Source organism: Pseudorca crassidens, chromosome 2 (assembly GCF_039906515.1).
Source record: "Pseudorca crassidens isolate mPseCra1 chromosome 2, mPseCra1.hap1, whole genome shotgun sequence".
NCBI classification, from domain to species: domain Eukaryota; kingdom Metazoa; phylum Chordata; class Mammalia; order Artiodactyla; family Delphinidae; genus Pseudorca; species Pseudorca crassidens.
Genome location: NC_090297.1, coordinates 115,520,031 through 115,544,062, shown reverse-complemented (window position 1 = coordinate 115,544,062; position 24,032 = coordinate 115,520,031). Strand labels below are relative to the sequence as shown.

At 52.9% G+C, this 24,032-nt stretch overlaps 2 protein-coding genes and 1 long non-coding RNA gene across 5 annotated transcripts in view; 1 reads left to right on the top strand and 2 right to left on the bottom strand.

Moving 5' to 3' along the window:
• Positions 1-1,575: 1,575 nt before the first annotated feature.
• On the bottom strand, positions 1,576-10,997 carry PEA15 (proliferation and apoptosis adaptor protein 15). Of its 3 annotated transcripts, none has more exons than XM_067728342.1 (4): positions 10,833-10,997; positions 4,584-4,757; positions 3,036-3,191; positions 1,576-2,883 (listed from the first exon to the last, which is right to left on the bottom strand). In XM_067728342.1, exons 2-4 carry the CDS (start codon positions 4,753-4,755, stop codon positions 2,819-2,821), a joined length of 393 nt encoding a protein of 130 aa, XP_067584443.1. In that variant the 5' UTR covers positions 4,756-4,757; positions 10,833-10,997; the 3' UTR covers positions 1,576-2,818. The 3 variants fall into 3 exon arrangements, with proteins under 3 accessions (XP_067584443.1, XP_067584444.1, XP_067584445.1); XM_067728343.1 differs by lacking the exon at positions 10,833-10,997 and adding an exon at positions 7,605-7,627; XM_067728344.1 differs by lacking the exon at positions 10,833-10,997 and adding an exon at positions 7,647-7,713 and having other exon boundaries at positions 1,719-2,883; positions 4,584-4,766.
• Positions 10,998-11,097: 100 nt separating this feature from the next.
• Positions 11,098-24,032, top strand: part of LOC137219571 (uncharacterized) — a 58,128-nt gene continuing 45,193 nt past the window's right edge. The window contains exons 1-2 of the long non-coding RNA XR_010941169.1: positions 11,098-11,267; positions 11,820-11,929. This is a non-coding gene — a long non-coding RNA (uncharacterized lncRNA). The remainder of the gene's footprint in view (positions 11,268-11,819; positions 11,930-24,032) is intronic.
• Positions 13,937-23,126, bottom strand: CASQ1 (calsequestrin 1). The gene is made up of 11 exons (XM_067728341.1): positions 22,746-23,126; positions 20,938-21,022; positions 20,079-20,179; positions 19,743-19,854; positions 19,334-19,407; positions 18,856-18,986; positions 17,464-17,509; positions 16,996-17,050; positions 16,661-16,761; positions 15,795-15,869; positions 13,937-14,567 (listed from the first exon to the last, which is right to left on the bottom strand). Exons 1-11 carry the CDS (start codon positions 23,022-23,024, stop codon positions 14,424-14,426), a joined length of 1,203 nt encoding a protein of 400 aa, XP_067584442.1. The 5' UTR covers positions 23,025-23,126; the 3' UTR covers positions 13,937-14,423.

Sequence of the window (24,032 nt, the reverse complement as noted above, 5' to 3'; positions counted from 1 at the left end):
GGTTTGACTTTATACCTTGTCCACCTTTTCCTATCTTGGGATTGAAGGACAAGTCATTAATCTAAGGATTGAGTAAGGTGGCTGGGGCTCAGACACCTATTGTATCACTGGTCACTAATTATCAAAGTCCCAGTTGCATTCTTGCCCTTAAATGCTTTTGTTGCTATTTCTTTGCCCCCAACCAGGAATTCTGCATCCTGGGACAGTCAGATTCTACTAGAACAGGCCAGGAAGGAAGGGAGGAGTGAAAGGGTGGAATTCCCAGATACTCCTTCCTCCTGCCCCTTTTCCTAGCAGCTCTCAGACCAGATGTTAGCTGCTGTACTTCCTCCCTGAGGTAGTGAATGTGTGGTGACTGTGAGTGGTCTGTGTTCTTATCGCTGGTGGGGTGATGGAGTGGGCTGAAACCATGCACTCTGGAATTTGTTGTGTATTTTCTCTCAGTAAAGCTTTTTTTTTCCCCCCCCCCTGACTGCTGCTGTGTGTGTGATATGTGAGCCATTCATTCATGATGGGCTATTTTTGTTCCTTTCCGTATAGGTGCCTGGCCCTGGTCTTATTACAATTTTAGGAAGTCCAGTCTGGGATATCCATGTTTCCAGTGGTTGGGCTCCAGTGGGAGACTGTGGAAGTGGAATAGTCCCCACAGTTCAGTGATACTTAGAAAATGAGAGAGGGCAGAGATCCTACTAGGGGTATTTTCCTGGCCTCTTCCAGGCTGCAGTTAAGGATTTGGGGGTAAATTTTGCTCTCCCTCCCCAGTCATCCAAAGGCTTAAAAATCCCGGTCATTCACACAAATTTAGAATCAGTTAGGTACAGTACAATCACCTTTATTCCAGGGTTAGAACAAGGCCGTGCACACTGCAGACAGAGGAGCACAGGATAGGGGCAATCTCACAGCAGTATAGGGGGCAGGAGGGCAGGTTAGTCGTTTTAGATTATTTTGCCTTACAGAGAAATTGCTAGACTCCGCTGAAAATGACCCTGTCTCCCTTCTCCCATCTCATCCTCTTCTCTCTTCAAAGGAAGGCTCTTTATAATATATTCCCTCCCTCCACCTCCTTTCTCTCTCAGACTTGTTCTCACATAACATATCCTGGCTTGGAAGGATAATTCCTGCTCTTTATCCCCCTCCCAATTCTACAAGTATCTCTCTCTCCTTGTGGGAGAAGCCAGACAGGACTGGGGAAACTTGGGAAGGTCCTTTAAGGCAAAACTGTGGAGTACTCGAGGTGTATGTGTTAAGGCAGGTGTCCGCAGCAGTGGCCAGAGGGTACAGGCAGGTTGGGCTGGGCTAGGCTAGGATTAGAGGGTGCTCTCCAACCAGTCTGGCTTCTTCCCTCTTCCAGTAGCCAGCTCTCCCCTCCACTAAAGTTTTGCTCCCACATCCTAGAAGCTCCTAGCTTAAACTTTCTCTAAATAGCCTCTTGAGATTGCATGTGAATTGAAAGTTTAAAAAAGTTTTTTTTGTTTTGACTATGTAGCAATTTGACTCTGCCACTCCCTTCACTGTGGCATTCCCCTTCCACCCCCGTCCTGGCCTAGACAATAAGTTAATGCCAGACACCACAAAAAAGGGCAGACATGGCAGTGCGGGTTTAATATACATATATGTAGAATATATATGTACACACAGTTAGCACGGTCAGGGTGGGGATGGCTATCTTGGGACAGGCAGGAGGCTGGGGTCACTGTACTCTAGTGATTTGGCTAGGAGGGGTTCATAAGCCCAAGGTGCCAGGATATTGAGGGAGAGGGGTTACCGAGTCCCCTCCTGGACTGAATTGGGGATCAGTGCAACGGAAAACACTGTAGTTAGCTTCTTCCCTTCTTTCTGGCTTGGGGGAGAGGGGGTTCTAGATCATGGAGAGAGGGAAGGTTGCCTGCAATAACCACGTAGGGACTCTGTAAGTGGGAGCAGGATTGGAGTTAAAACCTAAGGATCTCGATTCCCCAACCTCCCTAGGTTCAGGGGACTCCTGTGCAACAGTCTGAGTAGGAATAAAGGAGTGGAACAGGGAACTCCTCTCTGCCTTCATCCCCACCCAGGCTCAGTGATGGGGTGTGTTCCCAGCACAGTCTCTCCAGAGCAGAGGTGGGTGGGGGGTATCTAATGCTGGGTTCTCCATGGGGTTTGAACTTTGGGGCCAGGGAAGGATCCAGTGATCCTCTCTCTTTAGGTCCCTGGCTCATACCCACCGTAGGCCCATGAGAGGGGAGCAAAAAGGGACCTGCTGGTGCCCAGGCCCTCCAACCTGAGGAACTACTGGAAACTGGACTCCTGAGCCAGTCCAGCTTTGGGGTACAAACACAAACTCTGGCTTTTCTTTGCCCCTTCCAGGTGGGGGTTGGGTAGCCTCTTCATCTTCCCTCTCACTGCTTTTCATTCGATTCACCCACCTCTCCCATGCCTCACTCCTACCTCGCCGCCTCATTGTAGGAAAATACAGGCCCTTTTCTGCTCCCACACTTTAGAGAGGTGGGGGAAGAGTGGAGGAAAGGGAAGTAGGAGGAATGTGCCCATTTCTATTTGCATAGAAATAGCCCCCAAATCCCCCTAGAGTGGGGAAACTGAGCTCCCCCACCCCCAGCCCCTGACCCCCATCCCCTCACAAGGAGGAGGAACTAGATGAGCTAGACATATAGACAGACAGCCAGAGCGTGCGCACACGCACACACACGCGCACAGTAAGGGGGTTAGGACCAGGTTAGTAAGTGGGTAGATGGGGGGGGATGCCCTTGCCCCCTCCCCTGGAGGATGGGGGAAGAGAATGGTCTGATGAAGGTCCAACCTTCCTCCTCTTCCTCCCCCTTGCTCAGGCTTTCTTCGGTGGAGGAGCCAATTTGATGATCTCTTCCTCAGAGGGCTGCCGGATAATGTCTGGGGGCAAAAAGGGATGTGTCCAGGGACAGAAGTCACGGGAGGCAGTAGGCAGGCTAACTGATCATAAGCCTCTGTTCTCCCAGAATTCAAGTATCCACAGATAATCCATGGGAGGGGCAGAGGTACATATTAAAGGCATGGCCTCTTACCTTTGTACTTCTTGGCACTGGGGATACGGGTTAGCTTGGTGTCCAGCTCATCTTCCTCAGAGATCTTCAGAACACGGGTTCTGTAGTCAACCACCATAGTGAGCAGGTCAGGACGGCGGGAGATCTCAAAGATGTGCTCGATATAAGAGAGGTTGTCTGGAGGAAGGCAGGAGACTGAGGATCAGAGCTGCTGTAGAGGTCAGCTTCCCCTACACTGCTGGATTAGGCTTCAGGAACCAAGCCTGAGTTGCTCACATTGGTTACTGGAGGAGGCAACACTGGAAGAAGAGGGGCAGCTAAGCCAGGAAAAGAAAGCTCAAGCACCAGAAGACAGTAGAGAACTCTTCTCAGGAAGGGCAGATCATTGATGAGTGAAGTTTCTAGATTACAGATTTAGAATGAGGGATTTAGGTTAAATACCAGGTTCCACACTGAGTGGAGGGGAGAAGAGAAAAATTAACCGGGCTTCCAAATACCCAACATCCACCCTGTCCCTCTTTCACTTTTCCTCCAAGCAAGCATCAGAATTTCCCAGCAGCACATGTAGGACCAGAAGGGTGGGATCTGTAGACAACCCAGGAGAGATTCTGGGCCTAGTGAGAAGGGTAATTCTGAATGAGAAGGCACAGACATGACCAGAGGGATGATGTCCATGGGTCGGCCAGTTCTAGGAGATTGCAGATGCCTTCTTGCCTGGCTCCTCCCCTCTACTGCAGTAGTCCCCTAAGTCAGCGGTCCCCAACCTTTTTAGCACCAGGGACCGGTTCCGTGGAAGACAATTTTTCCATGGACAGGGTGGGCGGGGGTGGGATGGTTCAAGCTGTAATTCGAGCAATGGGGAGCGAGCGGTAGATGAAGCTTCGCTCACTCGCGCCCACTCCTCACCTCTTGCTGTGCGGCCCGGTTCCTAACAGGACCGCTAGGGACCCCTGTCCTAAGTGTAGCATGTCCTCCTTCAGCCTCCCTCCCTTCATTCCATGCTACAGATTAGTATCTCTGAAGCACCCTCAGGGCACTCACCTCACCTATCAAATACCCTGTCACTCAAGGCCCTCCACAACACAGTCTTAACTTACCTTTCCAGCCACTTCTAAACATGCTATGTTCCTCTGCCTAGCGTGTCCTCCTTTGGATCCTGCCTTTGAAATCCCACTTGCCCTTCAGGGCCATCTTAAATACCAGTTCCTCCCCAAAGCCCTTTCCAGAGCAATGGTCTCTAAAAGTGAATAAGAAAATGTTAGAACTTGTGGTTTTAAGTTTTATCACCTTTAAGTCCTATTTTAATGTTTTATTATACATATGATAATAGCACAGTAGGATCTGAGTAACATTTTTTGCTGAATAATATTTTTACTGAAGAATGTAATGCACCATGAAGAATGTAAAGACCACTGCCCTAGAGCCCCTCTACTCTCTTAGAGCACCCCTCTTATCCTGCCTTGTCAAAAAGGAGTGCACTTTGTATAGGAGCTCTGAGCTCATTTCTATTTGCTGAATGAACTGAGCCTGAACGGCTGATGGTAGGATGCCTGTGTCCCCCTCCCCCACCTTTGTCCAGCTTGTTGTGGCTCTCCAGGAAGCTAAACCAGGCACTGCCAGTAGTGATCTCCTCGCTCTTCTCACTGGGGATGTCCTCCTTGCAGGCTGACTTGAGCTGTTCCAGATCTTCAAGGGTGATGTTGTTGGTCAGGTCCTGGAGGAGGGTCCCGTACTCGGCCATGACTGGGGTTGGGGGGAACAAAGGGAGAGGAGGCTGAGCTTGAGGTTCACGGTTTGGTTCACTCACTGGCACTACCCACCTCTCCTCTACCCTACCAGGCAAGTGCCTGGAACACAGAGGTTGGGGAGGCTAGGACTGGAGGAAGAAAAGGAAGACCTAAGGGAGGTAGGAGTAGACAGGAAGAAACTGGGAAGCTAGGGGCCAGGCTGGAGTCTAGAGTGAAAAGTCACACCTCCTTCTCCCCACCATCTTTTTTCTTCCTTTTCCCCCCTCTAACAGTAACCCTGGCAACAGCTCCCCGACTGAGGAGGCGGTTACCATAGCAACCTGCTCCCGACTTTCTCACCCGCTGTCTCCAAGTCCCCCCCCAGGATCGCCCCACCCACCTGCAACCCCTCCCCCTGTCAAACAAAACAAAACACACCAAAACGACCAGGGAGAGGCTTGCTGTGGCAGTGAGAAGCTAAAAGGAAGGGGCTGGGGGAGGTTGATTGGAGCTCATGTTCTAGCTTCCATTCTTTCCCAGAAGCAAAGGGGGTCCCTCACTTCAACTCCCCACCACCCCACTAATGACTCATTTTGGATAGATGCCTAGTTGCCTGGCCCCTCCATGCTCAGCCCTGTATTCAGTCATTAGGTCTCGGGATGGGGGTGGGGAGGGTGAAGCAATGGGCTACCCCCACCTTTGCGGAGCCCATTTTCTCCCTTGATTGCTGCTGGGCCTCTACACAGCCCTTTCTCCTAGCCTTTGTGCTATGCCTACAGCCCCCGCGCCCAAGAATACCAAGCGGCTGGCTCTGGCCCCCTGCCCAGTTCCCAGGCTGGCTGGGTGGCAGGGAGAAGGGGTTCAGACGCAGCTTTGGGAAAGTCTGGCAGGAAGGGGGCTGCCACTTCTGCTTGCATCAACATCCCGCTGGCACTACCTTCAGCGTGACCTCCCACAGGGGGCCGGGAAAGGCTGGATCTCATCTAGGCCTTCACCCCATCCCTCTTCTATGAAGATTTTTAGGTGAAAAAGGAGAGGACATTCAAGGCCCTCCTTCCACTAAGATAGGGACTGTGGCTAAGACAGGAAGAAAGAAGGTCAGACCTTAGAATGAACTTTCTGGATTTGATAAAATGTGAAAATCCAGTGGTGAGTTTTAAAAAGGGGCTTTTTTCCCCCACAATGACTATATATTTCTTTTATAATTAAAAAGTAAAGCATTTTAAAAAGTAAATTATGGCATAAACACTCTGTGGCTAGACTAAGGGGTGGGGCAAGGAGCTAGATGACCTTGTACTTGACTGAGACTGCCCACAAATCACCCAAACAATGGGCCGGGAATATAGCAGAAAGGGACTAGTTGACACACCCCATATTCCTTATTTCCACCTACATGCAGGGAAACTGAGGGAGAGAAGCATGCACCCAGGAGGCCCCATTCCCAGCCCCCTACTTGGACCAGAACAAACAAGCCTCCCTTGGTGGCAGGCACTGTGACACAAACACACAATAAGCCAGGCAGCAGGGCCAGCATGAACCCCACGAGAAACAGGCACTTATACACATGCTCACTTGCACACCCAGGTGCAACCAGACAGAGGGCCCAGCGGTGGCCCTGCCAGGCTGGGCCAGAAACAATGCTCTCTGACTGTCAGCACCAGGAACCGTCTCGCCTTGAAATCTAGGTCACAGCAGCAGGCTCTGGAGCTCAGCCCCCACCCCCCTCCACTGATAATCCAAGGACAGAAAAGGGGATGTAGACAAGGGGAGTGATGGGGACAGGGTTCAGAGATGGGGATAATAATGGAGGTGGGGTGTGAAGAGAGCTGAAGAAAAAAGGGCAGCATGGGAAGGAGGCAAGATGCGCTCAAGAAGGCTGCCCCAGTCGAGGAGACCCTGCGACCAAGCCCTTAGCTGGAAAATGGGACAGACTTTAGGACCATAGTGCCCTGCTTTCACATAGAAGAGTTTGTAAATACAGAGATCCTGTGGGAGGAGGGGGGGAGAGAGAGAGAGAGAGAGAGAGAGAGAGAGAGAGAGAGAGAGAATATCTCCTGGGAGGAGTTAAGATTTAGGACTCTGAATTGAAAACACAGACTTACAGGGGAGGTGGGCGGGAAGGGATTAATGTGTATTAGACACCCACCCACAAAGGCTGGGGGCGGTGAGTAGGAGCTTTCTGTGAGAGTGAAACAGATACAAGGAGGCCCCTGAGAGAAATGGGGGTGGGAATGTGTGTGTGCCAGAACCCTCTGTATGGATGCTGATCCTGGGTGTGGGCACAGGTACAGGGAGGAGGCAGTGCTGGTATCTGTGGGTGTGTTTGGATGTTCTGGTAATGGATGTGTACATGCCAGCACTGGATGTGTGGCTTTGAGTGTATGTGGTCTGTGTGTATGTGTCTGACCAGCTAAGAGTATGTGTAAGAAGGCAGATAATCACAGGCTCACATCCAGAGAAAAGAGGAAGGGTAAGGGGAGCCTAGAGAATGGAGGAAGAGAACTGGTGTTGGGAGAGGGAAAGAGACTGAGCCTGCAAATGAGGAATCCTTGGGGCGGGGGAGGGGCACAGGGAGCACACAGAGTCCACGAAGAGAAGGCTGCAGCCTCAGCTCAGTGGTTACCATGGCAACCTCAGTTCTGGGTGCCCCCCCCCCATTCAGTTGTCAGGACAATGACACCACTGGATAGGAGGGATGTGGGGAGTGGGGAGTAAGAACAGAGAGAAGGGATAGGAGAAGGGCCCGGTAAGGGTGCAGGGAAAGGCAGCCTAGTGTCCTGCCTCCCTGGAGAGATCCCATTTGCCCAGGCCTGGGTGTGGCAGCAGGGGCAAGGGCAGGGGAGTTTGGGGGAAATTTCCTTACTTGGTTCTCAAGCTTTCCTGGTCAACCATTGTCCAGTTGTAGTCTGGCCATGGTAGGTGGGGCTTGGCAGAAGCTTGGCTCCTTCACCCTCCATGTTGCTTTTCTCACCCAAGATTTAGAATTCCATAGGGCCTATAGAGAAGTCTCCTGCCCTCATAGCTCTGAAGAGTCCTCCTGACCTCTGGAACAGTGCAGAGGCTGCCCAGGGAACACCAGGCAGCCTGGGCGGAGGCCACTCTTGGGACAGGATACTTGGGCAGGAACCGGGAACCGGGGCTGAGGCTGCCAGGAAGTCAGTCCCCTTCCCTCCCAGATCATTCTGTGCTCTGCTCACCGCTTCCTCACACCTTCCTTCCTTCCTTCCTCACTCTCTTTCTGAGCTGGCCCCAGGTGGGGCTCTGACAAAAGTCAAACCAACTGAGGATGCTGAGGAAGAGGGGCAGGAGGTAAGGATTATATTCTGACCTTCTAGGGGAGTAGTTGGGAGCATGACAGGTGGGTGCTCCATGGGCACCGGGGGAGGAAGGGGCGGGCCCTGGGAACACTTTGAGAGCCTAGCAAAATGGGATGACCACCTGTGGAGGAGGTGGTAGCACCAAAAGAATTTCTGTGCATTTGGACATTAATTTATGATTATCCTCTCCCTAGCATTTGGTTCCAAATCCTCAGTAAATTTAAGAAGCCTGAGGATTAGGAGGTGCTATTGCTCCCTCCCTCACATCGGCTGCAGCTGCCTAAGGCTGAGGGGGACTGCAAGGACCTGGAGATCCTGCAGTGGGCAGGAGGCGGCCTGTAGGCACTCAAGTCTGTCAGTCTTGTTGCCTGGGGTTTGGGGTGGGAGGGTGGTGATCACAGCAAAGCAGAGGGCTGGGAAGGGAGAGAGCAGGGTTCCTACTTTAAATTTTATCTGGGCCCCAAATTCAAGCAGTCCTATAGTTCGTCCCTAATTATTTCTTTACTATCATACTCAACTGACTTCTTCCCATAGCTTCTATTCCGCTTTTTGGGGGGGAGGGTGGGGGGAGGATGCCTTTATTTCTGTAAAGTAGGAAGAAGAGGGTTCTAAGGCTCCAGAGTCAGCCTGGGAATGAGGGGGTGGGATAGGACACCTGGACCTCAAAACGTTCAGTCCAAGAAGCAAAATGGGTTACCCCTGGCTACAAAGACAGGGTTAAGCTTTTGCCCTTAGTCAAGAGAAGAAGGATTGGACCCAGGATGAGAGCATCAGAAGATACCTGGCATTGGATCAGGCCGGGCAGAGGAGAGGGAATGGGGCCTCTACTGCTCTCTACTCATCTGATTCTCTCTCTTCCTCCTTCTGTTTCTCCCCCATCTCTCTCTCTCTTCCTCATCTATTACCTCTCTCTCTAGTCTTTCAGTCTCTCTTTTCCTCCTTTCCTTTCAATGGGCTTTCATCCCATCCCACCTGGTGGTAGCCAAGAATACTTAGGGCTCCTGGGTTCTGTGACTTGGTGTCCCTATTTCAGGACTCAGAGCTACTATACTAGCTATACTAGGAAGGAGTGAGTGTCCCTGCTATAAAGAGATAGAGTAAGTTTAGCGGGGAGGGGCCTGGATTGGTTGGCTGTGTACAGGTTGGTGACGTCCACCATTGCACTGTGGTGGAGGCTCTGTGTGAAAGAGTGAGGGGATGGCATAGCAGGGTGTGACTCTGGTCCTCTTCTTCATGCATGACAACACACGCACACATGATGGGCACAGGTGTCAGGGAAGTGAGGAAGTAGGCAACCAGGGCAGCTGGCAGCCTAGGGCATCTCTGGCAATTTCCCCAATGGAGTGTTTAACCACAAAGGGAAGAGCAATTAAAGCTAATCGCTCTGACAGCCTGGAGGCCAGACACATAGGGAAACAAAACACACATATTCAGCATGTTTCCCCTAACTCCCAGTGGTCTCACCACCATCCTGCTTTCATCCTCCCTAATTTCTGAGCCTCTGTCGTCCATTCCCCAGCAGTCTGCCCACTCATTTGACCATCTCTGACTCTCACTTCCTTCCCCTCCCCATTCCCTGACTGTATCTCTGTCCCTCTGTGTCCCTCTCTTGATGTCTGTCTGCCTCTCACACACATTCCCCTCATTCTCTCTCTCTGACTTGGGCCTCCATCCTTGGCTGACTCATACTCATTCTTTCTTTTTCTCTCTCTCCCTTTCTTCCATCCCCCCTCCATCCCTTGGCCACTCAGATGCCCAGAAGCCAGCCACTCCTAGCACCCTAAGCTCCAACTGGACCCAGCAAGAGAGGCCACCAGCAGCCCCTACCCTCACTACTCACCCGGATTCAAAGCACCAGGCTCACTCGCCCTCAAGATCCTGTCTCCCGGTCCTGGATTGAGACCAGGATTTTCTACCATGTTTTCTCACTGTTTTAAAGAGGGGCGATCTGAAGCCCAGGGCTGGGAGAAGAGGTCCAGAAAATTAGGGTGGACTTGGGGACGGTGGCCCCCACTCAGCTGTCCTGTTAGACTGATATTCTGCCAGGAGACTTGCACATGGGAGACAGTGGGAGTGAGGTGGGAGCTTGGATGCGTAGCGCAGGGCCCTTTGTGATTTGCTGTGTGCAGTCGATGTGTGTAAGAGTCACATGGGTGTGTGTCACCGTGTGTGCTGGCGTGTCTCTTGTAGGTGTGTGTGTTTTGATACAGATTATATGAAATTAATTAGGGGCTTTACGTTAGCTACTTCTCTCCTGTACACCCCCCAGCTCCCGACTCCTTCCCTCCGGACAAGCCTTCGACAATCCCACCTCTACCCCAGGTGCAGAGGACTGGGTGAGGGCACGTGGTGCCAGCTGCCGGGTTTGAGCCCTCGGAGCAGGGGGCGGCTGCCGGCGGAACTGAGGCAGGGCTGGGCCGGGAGACCGCCAGCCCAGGCGAGTCCGAAGCCAGAGAACGGGAGGGAGGGGCGGGAGCTGGCCCGGCCGAGCCGGCTGGGCGGGAAGCAGGCTCCATCCTAATCCCCAGGCCCCGGTCCGACTCCCAAACTGCTGGTCAGAGTGGAACGGGCGGCCGGAGCCACGCCACTTCCAGCACACACCGCGCTCGGAGCGCACCGACAGAGACGGAGCCCGTGGGGCCTGACACGGAGCGGACCCCTCCGGGGCCCCCACGCTCCGCATCTGTCCCCAGGCGTCCCGGATCGACGCCCCTCCAAGCCCAGATCCTCAAATCTGCCCCTCCCCGCGACACTTCCCCTCTCGGCCCTCTCACCGCCTCCGGGGCTGAGCGCTCGGGGAGCGGGCACTCCGGCGTCCCCGGTTCCTGAGCAGCGTCCGGAACCTCCTCCTCGGCTCCCGCCGCCGCCGCCGCCGCCGCTTCTGCTGCCGCCGCCGCCTCTTCCGCCCGCGGAGCCGGAGCCCGAGCCCAGCGCCGCCTCACCCCACCCGGCTGGCCCGTGATGTCAGAGCCGGGGAGGGGCGGGGGGCGGGGAGCGGCGGGAGAGGGGGTGGGGAGGCAGCAGGGGGCTGGGGTTCTGGAAGACTCCTGGGACGGGGGCAGAAGTGCGGGAGGGCTGGAGTAGCGACGACGCCTCCTCCCCTAAACAGCGAGCCCCAATTCTCAGATTTAATTCTTCCCAAAGGGACACACTCCTTTCCCTTACGACCTTTCGGTGACCACAGTGGCTGGCACCCTGGGAGGCAAAGAGTAAGTTAGGGTTTAAGGGTTTGGAAGTCCTTTGGCCTCTGGATCCTCTTAGATGCTTGACTCAGTATTTGTAAAAACCTTTTCCCCTTATGGGTCAGGGGAGCCGTAGTAAAAGACAGCTCAGATTTATCCACCTTGGAGGGTGGGGGAGGAGGAAGGAGTAGGGGCAAGAAGCAAAATGGGGGCCCCCTTCGCCTGCTCTGGAGCCACAGATCTTCTTTCTCCAGGATGATGCCAGCTGGCCCCTTGTGTTCCTCTCACCTTTCCCAAATATACCACCCTCCCGCCTTCCCCCCACCATGATGTAATTGTATTTCTGGGGAGAAAAAGAGCAGCAGTGAGCTCAGCATGCAAATATAGACAACTTGCAGAGCCACGCTCGGCTCTGTCTCCTAGCTCTGCCCCTCTGCCCAGGCCCAGCATGGCAGCTCTCACTTCCCTTCTACCCCAGGGACTTTCCTCCCCCAGATCCTTAGCCATACTGAAAGAGGGAAGGAAGAAGATGATCTGTTATCATCTCCAGCCTAAGAGGTCTCTCCTCAACTCCGGCAGAGCCTGGCCCGGGGACAAGGTCTGAGCCCCATCAGTGTCTGTGCCACCTCCAGGAGCGCCCCGGCTTCACTTCAGTTCCAGCCTGGCAGAGACCCCTCAGGAAGCCTCAGGTGAGCCCATCCTTTCTTGAGTCTACACTGCCCCTAGAAGAGGCTCAGGCTGCTGCTGCTTTGGATTTCACAGCCCTTCTCTTTGCTTTCGCCATCCTCTTCCCCCAGTGTGCCATGTCACTGCCCCTTTGATAGCCACACACCCTCATAATTTGCCTTTGCATATATCTCATTTGTTCTGAGTTGTAGGGCCAAAACTCATTTTGTTGACCCATCTTTGAGACTCAGGGAAGCTGAATGACTTATCTACAGTCAGTGAAAGGTCCAGGTCTTTCAGGTACAGGGGATTTGGGCTTCATGCTGACTCTGCTCCTTTCTTAGGTAGGTTATGTCTCTGAGCCTCATTAAGGGCAAGACGGGGACACTGATGCCTATCTCACAGTGTTCTTCTGAGTTTTAGAAATTGTAAGTCTCTAGTGACTGGCACAGATGGGTGGTTAAAACATGGGAGCTATTATTTAGTCTGGGGCCTTCCACTGACCTATGCTAGAGAGTTAAGTTCCATAATATTTTTGTATTGGCCCAGTGCCCGTACTATGTATTAAACATTTATTAAATGGGTGCAAGTTGGATGAATACGTGGTTTCTACTCTATACTCCTGCCACCAATTCCAGGAAGACTTCCTGGATTTGTCTGTGGAGGGTGAAAACTCCTCTCACCTCAGGTCTCATTCTTCCATACTCAGAGATCCTCTAAGTTGTCCAGCAACACTTTTATACCCAGTCCATGAAAGCTGTAACATCTGTTAGTTATGGGCTTGTTCAGTTGTTTGGTTCCTCCCCCCCTACTCCTTACTCCTTTACACTTACCCCAGCCTGGGCCTGTGCTGGAGAGAATGTGGGTCCTTCCTGCCAAGATCGCCAGCAGGCTCAGGTCTGGGGGATGCCCTTTGAACAAAGCTCAGCGTCTCCTCTGCACTCCCATAACCACCACTCTGATCCGTGTTCTCCTACCTCCATCAGATTATTATAACTGTCTGATAAGAGTTGGACTCCCTGCCTCTGGTATCTCCATCGGCTTCCTTCCCTCTATCTATCCTGCTCATCACTGCCAGATTAAATGTTGCCCTTCCTCCCCAGCTCACAGGACTAAATCCAAACACCTCTGCGACCTAGCCCCAGATGCCCACCCAACCTCGTGGCCACCACTTGAGCCTCTCTTCTTGTCTCCTTGGTCTCCTCTGTGCCCCAACATGGCACACGCATTCTGGCAGTGCTTTTGATGTTTTCACTACTTGAAATGTCTCCTCCCCAACTCCTTTGCCCTAATCAAATCCCACTATTCATTTAAGGCCTAGAAAATGCTCACTTCCTTTATGAAGCCGTCAAAGCCCACTCTCATCTCTCTCTTCTGAGGCCATTGTATTCATTTGTTCCTTCTTTTAACAAACATTTATTAGGGACTACTTTTGGTGTGCCAGGCCCTGTGGACACAGAGAAAAAGCCTGGGGTCCTGCCTTCAAGGGGCTCACAGTCTGGTGGGGAAGACAGACATGTAAATGAAGAGCTAGTACTAGAATAGAGGTGGACAGAGAGAGTGCAGTGGGAGCCCAGAGGAGGGAGCTGCAGGAGGGGCCACCTTTGGGAAGGCCGCACCGAGGAAGTGTTTTTGGGGCTCAGTCTTGCATTCAAATAAGAGCTGCAAGGGGGGGTGCTATCAAGCAGCACATAATCGCTTAATTACATATTGCTTTGTATTTTTCTTCAGTTCTTTAGTGTGCTTGTCTTGACTTCCCAGTGAGGCTAATCAGCTCGAGAGCAGAGACAGGCCCAGCACTCTCTGTTCTCCCAAAGCCTGACAGCAGTGCTGGACAAACACCATGTGTTCAGAAAAGCCTTTTTGACTTGCAGCAGATAAATAATCCAAGCTTCTCTGGGATAACTGCCTAGAGGGAGGAGCCCCACCCCCCTGCTATCACAGTCCCCTAACAAGGTACCCACACCTTAAATCCCCATCCTCTGGCTGCCTCCCTCCTGCCATAGGGGTGAGACCTCATCAGCAGACACTTGTTCATGTTGCCCCAGGTCGTTTATTGAGGTCTCTCATTTGACCCAAGTACATTAACAAGAGATTGCTAAGATATAGCTCCAAACACAGTACCCTCCCGTCCCCCTGGCCAGGGATAGGACAGTCAGAAGGATAGAGGACTTGAGAGAGTGGGGGAAGAGTGTGCTCAGCTGGAGGGAGCAGAAGAGAGATAGGGGCCCATAGATACGGCAAGAGGGAAGTCACAAGAAAGCATGTAGGGAGTGATGGAAGAAACAAATAATCGATACAGGGACATGGTGGGACTGGAAACAGAAGTCAGATGGGATAGCTGGGCTGGTGTGTAGGGAAAAGTAGCTCCTTGAATCTCAGCATGCAGCATAGAGACCCCAGTGGGCCCCATGGCAGAGAATGACCTAGTGTCCCTGGAGGAGCTCAGGGAAGGACAGGGAAGGAGGAGGGGGCAGGAGGACAGCAGGTGGGGCTAGGAGATGGCTGCCACAGCAACTAGTCATCATCGTCGTCGTCGTCATCGTCATCATCATCCTCTGTGTTGATCTCGCCCTCCAGTACATCCTCCAGCCAGTCCTCCAGCTCCTCAGCAGAAGGCAGGTCCTCTTCATCATCCATCTCCATCCATATGCTGTCCGCCTAGGACATGGCACAGACAGGGCATCAGAACTAAGCCCGATTCAGGTCTTTAGACCTGTCCTCCCACTCACTGGACTCTGTACATCCTCTGTCCCTTCTCTTCATCTGTCAGTGGGCAGGAAAACTGTCCAGGTGGGGGTCTAGGGTGGAATAGTGACAGTGGGAGTAGAAAGAATGGCTGGATCAGCAAATAGACCTTCTCCCTTCAGTCTTTCTTACAAGCTCTTGCCATGCTGAGCTTCCTAAAACAGACCTCTCTATCATGCCCTTAATGCAAAACCACTGGTGGCTCTTCATGGCCTGGAGAATAAAGTCAGCAACTCTTTAGCATTCAAGACTTTCCAGTACCTGCTTTTCTAGCACCATCCTCAGAGATCTCTAGACTCTCAAGCCATAAGAAACGACTTGCCTTTTCCCAAATCTGATATTCATTTTCCTACTTTTTGACCTTTTGCACTAACTTTTTCCATCAGTTTGGAAATGACTCATATAATTTGCACTTGTAGAACTCTTATACACGGTACAATCTCCAGTGTGTTTTAATTTTTTTAATTGTTTAGATTTAATTAATTTTTTATATTTTAAAATTGAGGTATAGTTGATTTACAACAATCTCCACTTTAAACTCTACTCCTTTTAAACCCTCTCTGATTCTCAAGCAGAAGTCACTTTGATTTCTCTGCCTTCCTGGTGTTTTCTTCGTATCTCTATTATAGAGTTTATCAGATTTGGCCTGGTAGTTAACGGAATACCTACCTCCTCAGTTAGACTGAGAATTATATGAAAGCAGGCTGTGACTTATTCAACTCAACAAATATCTTTGAAGCATCTATCTGTGTGTGAATGAGAAGATTTCTGCTCTCAAAAAGCTCAAAGTCTACTGGAAGAGACAGACATGATACATGAATAGCCATATAAAAGTCATGTTCTCAATGCCAAATGGGCTCTGGGAGTGCCAAGGAGGGAACAATTCCAAATGGGAGATCTGGAAAGACTTCATGGAGAAGAGAGGATTTGAACTGGGCCTTGAAGGACGAGCAGTCAGTTCCAACAGGTAGAGGCAGGGGTGTGTTCAGGGCAGGAATCTCTCCCTCTTTCCAGCCATTAGACTGGGCATGTCTAACTCCTCTGGGGAGGGCTCAATTCCTAGTTAGCAGAGCAGAGGAGGACTAGCTATGTTGGGAAGGAGAGTTGGGGGTCAACCAGGGATGAGGGAAGGAAACTCACATCAGTAACATTGACGACTCCTATCTGTGGGGCTGACAGGTCGATGTTAAACGTCTTCTCCCAGTATGGAACCAGCTGTGGAGAGATCACATATGGCAACTTAATGGAGGCTAGGAACACCTGAGTCCAGGAGGGTGAGTGTGAGTGTGAGGGTCAGCCATGGGTAGAGAGAGGACAGTGAACCCACGGTAGATTGGTGGATAGGTCCAGCTATAGTGCCTGAAGGGAATGGGTAGAACTAAGCAGTTAAAGGGTAGATATCCCCAAAGGAAAGTATCAAGAGGGTCAGCTGGGGACATTGGTCCCTCCTTTCCGAGGAAAACTTGATAGGAAACCTTGTTCTGCTCCTGGATCTGCTACTGATTGGCCTTGTGACTTTGGGCAATCACTTCTCCCTGGACCTCAGTTTCTATATCTCTAAACTAAGGTAGTTATACTCTGTAATTGCCAGCGGTCCTCACATTTCTGTTTGTTCATCTAGTTCCTCTTTCAACGAAGAGTGTTAGGTGTTGGGGATTCAGCTGGGAACAGAGCCGTGCCCTGAGACATGGAATCTCTGTGCTTTGATTCTGTGGTTGTGGACACCCACATGCAAGGTTAATGCGCCCTTCTGCTCCCCCAAACTCTGGATTTCTCTAGAAGGAGCCAGCCCCGGGCACATGAACTCTCTGCTCAGCCTCTGCTCTGGGAATCCTGTTGTTCCCACACTTCCCATCATCCTGGTTCCCCTTTCTCAGGATGCGCTCAGGGCCCCTGAGCATGCGACAGGATCCTCCACTAGGAGACGGGGAGAGGAACTCTGAAACAGGCTCCCCCTTGAGATGTGCCCTGCCTTGGATAGCCAGTGCCTGAGTGATAGCTCTTACCAGGGGGAAGTCATCAGGGTCAATCCAGATGATGCTCAGGTCAGGATTTTCAGTGTTATCTTGGGCCACAGCCTTGAGAATCTCTAAGAACTCATAGCCATCTTGGAGGGAACACAGGTGATAAGTGCACGGTGGGGCACAGAGGAAACAGGAGTCCAGCTCTCTTTTCCCGCCTCCCACAACTCCGCATGTCTAGCCCCAGGCTGCTTGTAAACTGTGCTCTAAAAAAACCCGTCTTATGTGTTAAAAGCCTATGCTCTGATAAATACCCCATCTCCCTCTCTCACCAGTGCCCCCGCCCCTGCCCCAAATCCAATCCAGTATTCCTCCCTCACCAGGATCAGTTTCCTCTGCAAAGGCCACAATATGGATTCCATCCAGATCGTCCTCCTGTGGGGGGCAGGGAGGGGAGACCTTAGCTATACTCACTGAAGTTAGAGAGCCCAGAACAGGCCCTAGATCTACCTTGGACCTAACTTTTGTGGAAATCCAGCTTCTGGAGCAGGTGTATTCTTGTGGTGGTGAGCCTTTTCCAAGTACACTGCCCCCTTCCACCCCAGGGTCCCCACACCTCCGCTGGCAAACCCTTCAGCCCCAGAGCTTAGAGCTCCTCCCTTGTCATCGTCATCAAGTTATGTGTGTCCCCCAACTCCTGACATGTTCTCAGAACAGAAACCCTCCACCTTTGCTGGTACACTGTCTTTCCTATAAGCAAGACATGAGGAGCAGCAGAGTTGGATGTTTCTAGGACTTGAGTTTTCCCATGCTCCTGCGAGGGCCTGGGCCCCATCCGGGGCACTCACCCAGGTCTCATACATACTCTCAGGCTTCAGCTTCCTCAGGGTTGATCTAGAAGGGAAAGAAAGTCACTACTCAGTGGGCAAGAAGGACACCCTTGGCTCCAAAGGGTCCCCATAGCAGAGGCTGCCACAGGGTCATGCCTAGGGCATAGACAGCTTGCAGCCCTGAACAAAGCCATCTGTCAGAGTCTAAGCTCTGGGCACCAGGCCCAGATAACTGCATGGTTAAAGCAGGTAGGAGAGAGGAGGGTGGGCAAGGGGACTGGAAGAGAGACTTTCGGGAGAAAGAACTGGACATCTGGGTGTTCATTCACTCATTCATTCATTCAATAACACTGAGTGTTGCAGATGTTCTAAATGCTGTGCTAGGTGCTGTGTAGACAGAGTTGGACAAGGCAGACATATTCCTGCCCTGATGAAGCGGACCATAATCAGGTGGGAGAGAGTGAGAGAAGTAGTGTTTACACTGATGAACGGGTATTTCCAATTGTGGAGTACTGTGAAGGAAGAGAATCATGTGTGAATGTAGGCCGGGGTTTCTCAACCTCAGCACTAGTGACGTTTGGGGCCGGATAATTCTTCATTGCGGGAGGGCTGTCCTGGGCACTGTAGGCTATTTAGCAGCATCCCCGGCCTCTCCCCACTAAATACCAGTAGCTCTCTCTCCAACCACAGATGTCTCCAGCCATTGCCATACCCGCTGGAAGACAACATCCTCCCCCTACCTCGCCACTCCCTCCACCCCTGTTGAGAACCACTGGTGTAGGTAATGTATGAAAAAGAACACAGGCCAGATCTGGATGAGAATCCAGTTCTGACACTACTCGTGGACTCTTTTTTTTTTTTTTTTTTTTTTTTTTTTGCGGTACGCGGGCCTCTCCCGTTGCGGAGCACAGGCTCCGGACGCGCAGGCTCAGCGGCCATGGCTCACGAGCCTAGCCGCTCCGCGGCATGTGGGATCTTCCCAGACTGCGGCACGAACCCGTGTCCCCTTCATCGGCAGGTGGACTCGCAACCACCGCGCCACCAGGGAAGCCCTCGTGGACTCTTTTTAACTGAGGTTGTTAAAAGGATTAAGTACAATAAGAGAGAGAGCACCTGGGAGTTCCTGGCAGACCACAGGCCCTCAACCCTGGTCTCAGTCAACATCACAATGAACCGTACACACTTATGGAACACCTTCTGTGTGTGCTCCGGGCTCTGGGCTAAGTGCTGGGGTGCAAAATATTGTGCAAAATGGTCAGTGTATCAATAAGAACTGATACCAGAAGTGTATTCATCTCTAGGAGAGACCTGCCTCCTGGCTGGCTGAGATCCCCCTAGCCCATCTCACAGACCCGTGTTCTAGCCTGGGGAGGAGCCTACCCTGCTCAGAGGGTTGCCCCTGCTCCCCACCTCCTGTGCTCCTCCACGAAGCTGACAATCTCCTCTTCGCTATTGGGCTTGTCCGGGATGGTCACAGGCTCTTCCATGAAGGCCTCGTAGAAATCGATCTCGTTCAGCTTCAGGGTCAGCTTCTTTGCCACCTTTTGGGGGAGGGGATGGGGGAGTGGGGCAGGGGACACGGGGTCATGGTGAGAGGAAGTATTATGGGGGAGCAGATGTCAGGCAGGGAGTGAGACAACCTGGGCCCTTGTCACTTCCTCTGTGACACTGGACACGTGTCTTAACTTCTCTGGGCTTTGGTTGAAGATGAGAGAGGGGCGGGTTAGATAATTTAAAATCTGTGGGATGGGGGAGGCCCGAGGTGGGGTGGGGTTGGGGAGTACTGGTGTGTAGTGGGGGAGGAGGTCCCCCATTGATTCTGGGAGAGGGGGCTGGAGGGCAGCTGAGGGGAGTGAGGGAGACCCAATGCCGCAGCAGGGGGGAGAACCTTGCTGTCGAAGGTGGCGAAGAAGGGGATGTAGGGATGAAACTCCTCCGCTGCGTCCTCGTAGGCTTTGTAATCTGAGGGGGGAATGCAGAGTCAGTCTCTGGGGGAACCAGGGTCTGCCAGGGAACCATCCCCCCTCTGTCTCTCCCCAGTTCTTCTTCGGCAGGTGGGGTTCATTCTGAGACCCACCCCCTCTAGTCCTCTGAGAGTGGTTACGTACAGTGGTGGGGTGGGGGGAAGGGGAATGCCTTGGTGCCTGTCTGTGAAACCCGCAGAGTGCAGGAAGATCAGAGCAGTCGATCGATGGACCCACCATGGCAAGAGCCAGTGCTGGGTGAAGTGGGGAGGTAGGAGGACAGGTGAAGTTGGGGACCAGCAGAGGGGACCGTGGAGTCTGAGGGTTACCCACGCTCTGAGTCTTTGCTCTTGAAGTAGCCAATGAGTTTGTTCTCATCTTCGATATTCTCAAATGCCTGCAGCTCTCGTTCACCCTCAATAAATTCCACAGGGTCCTCTAGGACCTGGAAGAGCAAGGACATTGAAGGAAGAGAGTGAGTTTCTGAACTCAGTGGTAGAGGCAAGAAGAGGGATCAGGGAAAAGTGGGCTGGGAAACGGGGAGGAAGGGGCTCTGTTGCCTGTGTGTGTGTGTGTGTGTGTGTGTGTGTGTGAGGCTGCAGTTGGTCGGAAGGGCGTGAGGTCTTAAAGCAAGGCCATTAGGTCCATTAGGTCCAGCGGAGTCCTCACATCAAGCAGAAACTCCACCAGGGTGTCAGCAGAAAACTCGCCGTCATACTCAATGACTTCATCTCCCTTGAATACGTAAATGCTGTCCTCTTCAGTTAGTCCTAGGGAGTGAGCCAGAGGTGTGCCATGATTGCAACCTTCCCACAGGTCCAAGGGTCCAAATCCAGGGTTGCAGCCCATTCCATAATCCCACTAGACCACACATCCTTCACCTGCCCAGCGCACCTCCACTGCCTCTCAGCCCCTCCATCCCCGGTGTCTGTGCCCCTGGATTTAGCCTAGGTGGCTAGTCTGGCCCCAGGGGCTCTCCAGGGGGAAGCTGGGGTCAGGTGGGAACGCTAGGGGAGGACGCAGGGAGATATAGGTCCTAGCAAGATGTCTCCCCGCTTTCTCTGCCTGCCATAACCAGAGACAGATCTTCCTCTTACCTCCTCTGAGGACTCTAGTTGCTGATTCCCAGTACAGCACTTTAACCTTCAGCTATTACTGACCAGATGACTTCACTACTGGCCACCCCTCCCCCATCCACATCCGGAGTCCAGTCTCAGGCCTGTGCTGCCCCCTGGTGGCTGGTGCTGCAATACCCAGCCCGCGGCTCTGGAGGGGGAGGGGTTGGAAGAGGAGTTTGCAGAGGTCTCTCCAGCCACAATTGTGTTCCCTGATTTCCCCTTTCCTCCAGAACTTAGCCCCTATTTTTAGGTAGGTATAAATAAGGCCATCTTCACCTCTTTCTGAGATTTGAGCATGGGTCTCTATAAGGAATAAAGGAGAGGCTGGAATCCCCAGCCATAACCCTCCAAATTTCAGTATTTTCTCACCGGTCACCTTCCCCTCCCTGCTCCTCCCACCTCTCCCTTACCTAGTTTCTTGGCTACAGCCGTGTCCTTCTCGGAGTCCACCATCCCGAAGCCAACACCCTTTTCTTCTAGGACTTGGGCTGCTAACTGAAGGGAGAGTTAGGGTTAAAATCAGCCTCTGGAATTCTTAGTAACCACTATTCCCGATCTCATGCTTGCGAGCTGGGTCATTTGGGACGCAGGGAATATGAGTTCACCTTGACACTGTGCTAGGATGCAGGAGAGCTCCACTTTCCCTACCACGCCCCCCTCCACCCTTTTGGTCTGTGGTCCAATTTTAACTCCTGAGCACCTTTTGCTCATGTACAACGTGCTTATTCTGTTGACCTTTAAGGCACTGTGCATGTACTTCCAGGTTCCTTAGGGATGCTGAGGGGTCTAGCTTCAGGATGACTGAGGCTCTTTCCTCCTTCGGAGCTGAGCCCTGTACTCCATACTGATCAAAGACCACGCTCAGCGTGGGGGTGATGTTACACGTCCCTGGGATTCTTCTGAGTGAGTCCCAGTGGGGAGAATTTTGGAGGGCAAGAGGGTGGGGGGCGTGGGGCTCTGGTCACCCTCGAGGCAGAGAGACTGACAAAGAGACTAGAGATGAAATAGGCCCAGTTTTCCTCAATGGGGTGGGACTTTCCCTTTCACTCTCTACTTCAAGCTGTCCTTAGGCTGTGGAGGGTCACACCCTAGGTCCCTGTCCTCATGGGTCTCCCAGCGGGGCTCTCAACCCTGATGCACTCTGCCTTGGGCGTGGTTTGCAGCTTTACCCCACCTAACACAGACTCGGGGCGCTCGGACTCTCAGGAGGCTGGGACAGGTGGATGGCCAGGGATGCTCAGCGCTCAGGATAAAAATACTCCGCTCGTTAATCAGGTGGCGGGTTCCGGCACCCGGCAGGGGCACACAGAAATGAGAACCTACCGTCCTGGTGTCTTGCCCTGAAATACTCCAAGCTCTGGGCAAGCTGGGGCCTCTCCGTCCTGCCAGACTAGAGGAGGGGCTGCAGCAGCTTGGACAAGGAGACTGCAGCACAGCCCGGCTCCTGGAGGGCTGTGTGACCACATTTCCCGGTCATCCCCAAACATGGGCTTTTTTCTTGTCACCATAGGCTCTCTCTCTCCTTTGCGCCCCAGGTCAGCTTGGGGGTGAGGAGAATCTTCCCACAAAGACGAGTTGGGGAAGGCATGGTGAAGCCTCCTCCAAACACAAGAATTTTCCAATCGGGGTGCCCAGCTTGATCCAGTAGGGGCAGATGGCAGGGGGAGGGGACTGAGAGGCCAGTGGGAGGCACGGTGGGCTCTATTAAACCTTTAGCCATTAAATCAATGACATGCAAGCAAAATGTCAATAACGTTTAAATTTATACTCAGTTTGGATCTCTTTGGGGTGCATCCCCTAAAGTGTATGGAGAGAGGGTACGTTTTGGTTAGGAAAGTAGATTTGGGGGTGTACTGCAGTTCTTCACCTTCCCCTGAAGAACCTCTTTTCCTTTTTTGCCCCCCTTCCAGGGTCACCTCAGTCTTAGCCAAACCTAGTACTACCACCCTCCTCTAGCACGGAGGAGAGATTCCCCCCTGCAGCACCCCCCTCCCTCCTAAAATTGCCTGGCTACGGTGGTACTTTGGGGGTTCCTGAATCTCTGTTTCTCTTCTGGCTAAGGTCATACGCCGCTTGGGTCCTGTTGGTCGAGACAGGGTCCTGCTGCCCTGCCCCTCACGCCCAGATCCCACTCTTAAAGATCTACGTGGAGTTGCAGGATAGAGGGGTGCAGAGAGGGACTGGGCTGCTCTGCAGGCCTGCGGAGCCCGCCACTCACCTCCAGGATCAGCTCCTCCATTTCAAACTGTCTTTGTGAGGCCTTGTCGTCCTCGGGGGGTTCGTGGTAGAGCAGTGCCAGCACCTCGTACTTCTTGAACACATTCTTGTAGTTCTTTGCGTTGACATTGACCACACGGTCCACACCATCATACTCGGGGAAGTCCAGCCCGTCTTGCCTCTGCACCCCTGACTCGAGTGTCCCTAGCACCAGCAGTAACAGCAGTGCCAGCCGCAGGCCGGGCACAGCTCTGGCCCCCATCCTGTCTGCAGCTCTCATGGAGGTAGTGGGATCTGGGTCGGCTCTCCTGGTCCAGAAGAGGTTAGCTGGGGTAGGGAGGGGCCCCTGGGTCCCAAATCCTGAGTTAGGGGCTCACGGTGGGGGTGGGGTGGGGAAAGGCCCAGAGCAGTGGACGGAGGACACTGCTATAGGTCCTGGAGAAACTGCCGACAGAGCCAAGAGAAACCGGGTCAGGGGGAGGGCGAGGAGCAGGGGGCGGGGAGGGAACCAGAGCTGCCCTTGAGGTTGGCACCCCTCGGCCCCCACCTGGTCCCGTCTAAATATGTCTCCAGGATTGGCAGGAGAGACGGATAACCTCCTGAGGCCAGGACGGCCCGTGAGGGCCGGGATCCTCCTACCTCCAACACCTCTCACCCAGGCTCTGAGAGCCTCCTCCCCTGCCCCTCCCCCCCAACGTCCAGGGCTCCTCGGCCCCTGTCCCCACACCGGCCTAGGAGCTCATCGCCATATTAAGAAAGGAAAAAGCTGGAGCTAAAAATAAGACCAGATGAGTCGGAGGTAAATGAAGCTGGGGCTGGGGGAGGGGAGGCTTGGGGGTAATCAGGGGGAGTGGAGCGAGGGCAAGGGTACTCAGAGAGAGGGAAATGGGGCCCGCAGAGGAGGAGGTATTCTGGGTCAGAGGTTAAATTTGTCGTCCATTTGTAAAAAGGGGGGCAAATGTGGTATTGCCTCTAAGTCCTAAAACCTGGGACTCTCCTCTAGGTCAAGTCTGTTTCTTTGATCCCGTGGAGGAAGCCGGGTGGAGGAGGGGGAGTACAAATGCAATCCAGGCTGTAGGAAAGAGACCCCCTGCACTTCCCTTTAAAGAACCAAGACCAAGGATGAGGTCATTCTCTGAATAAAAGATGGAGCCGAGTCCAGGACTGGCGCCCTGGCTCAGCTCCAGCCAGTTTCCTTTGCTTCAGTCAACACTCCTGACTGGAGTATGCAGAGGAAGGACGGGGCGTGGGGCGTGAAGTGCTGGCCCTTGGAGTCCTTGGAGATGCG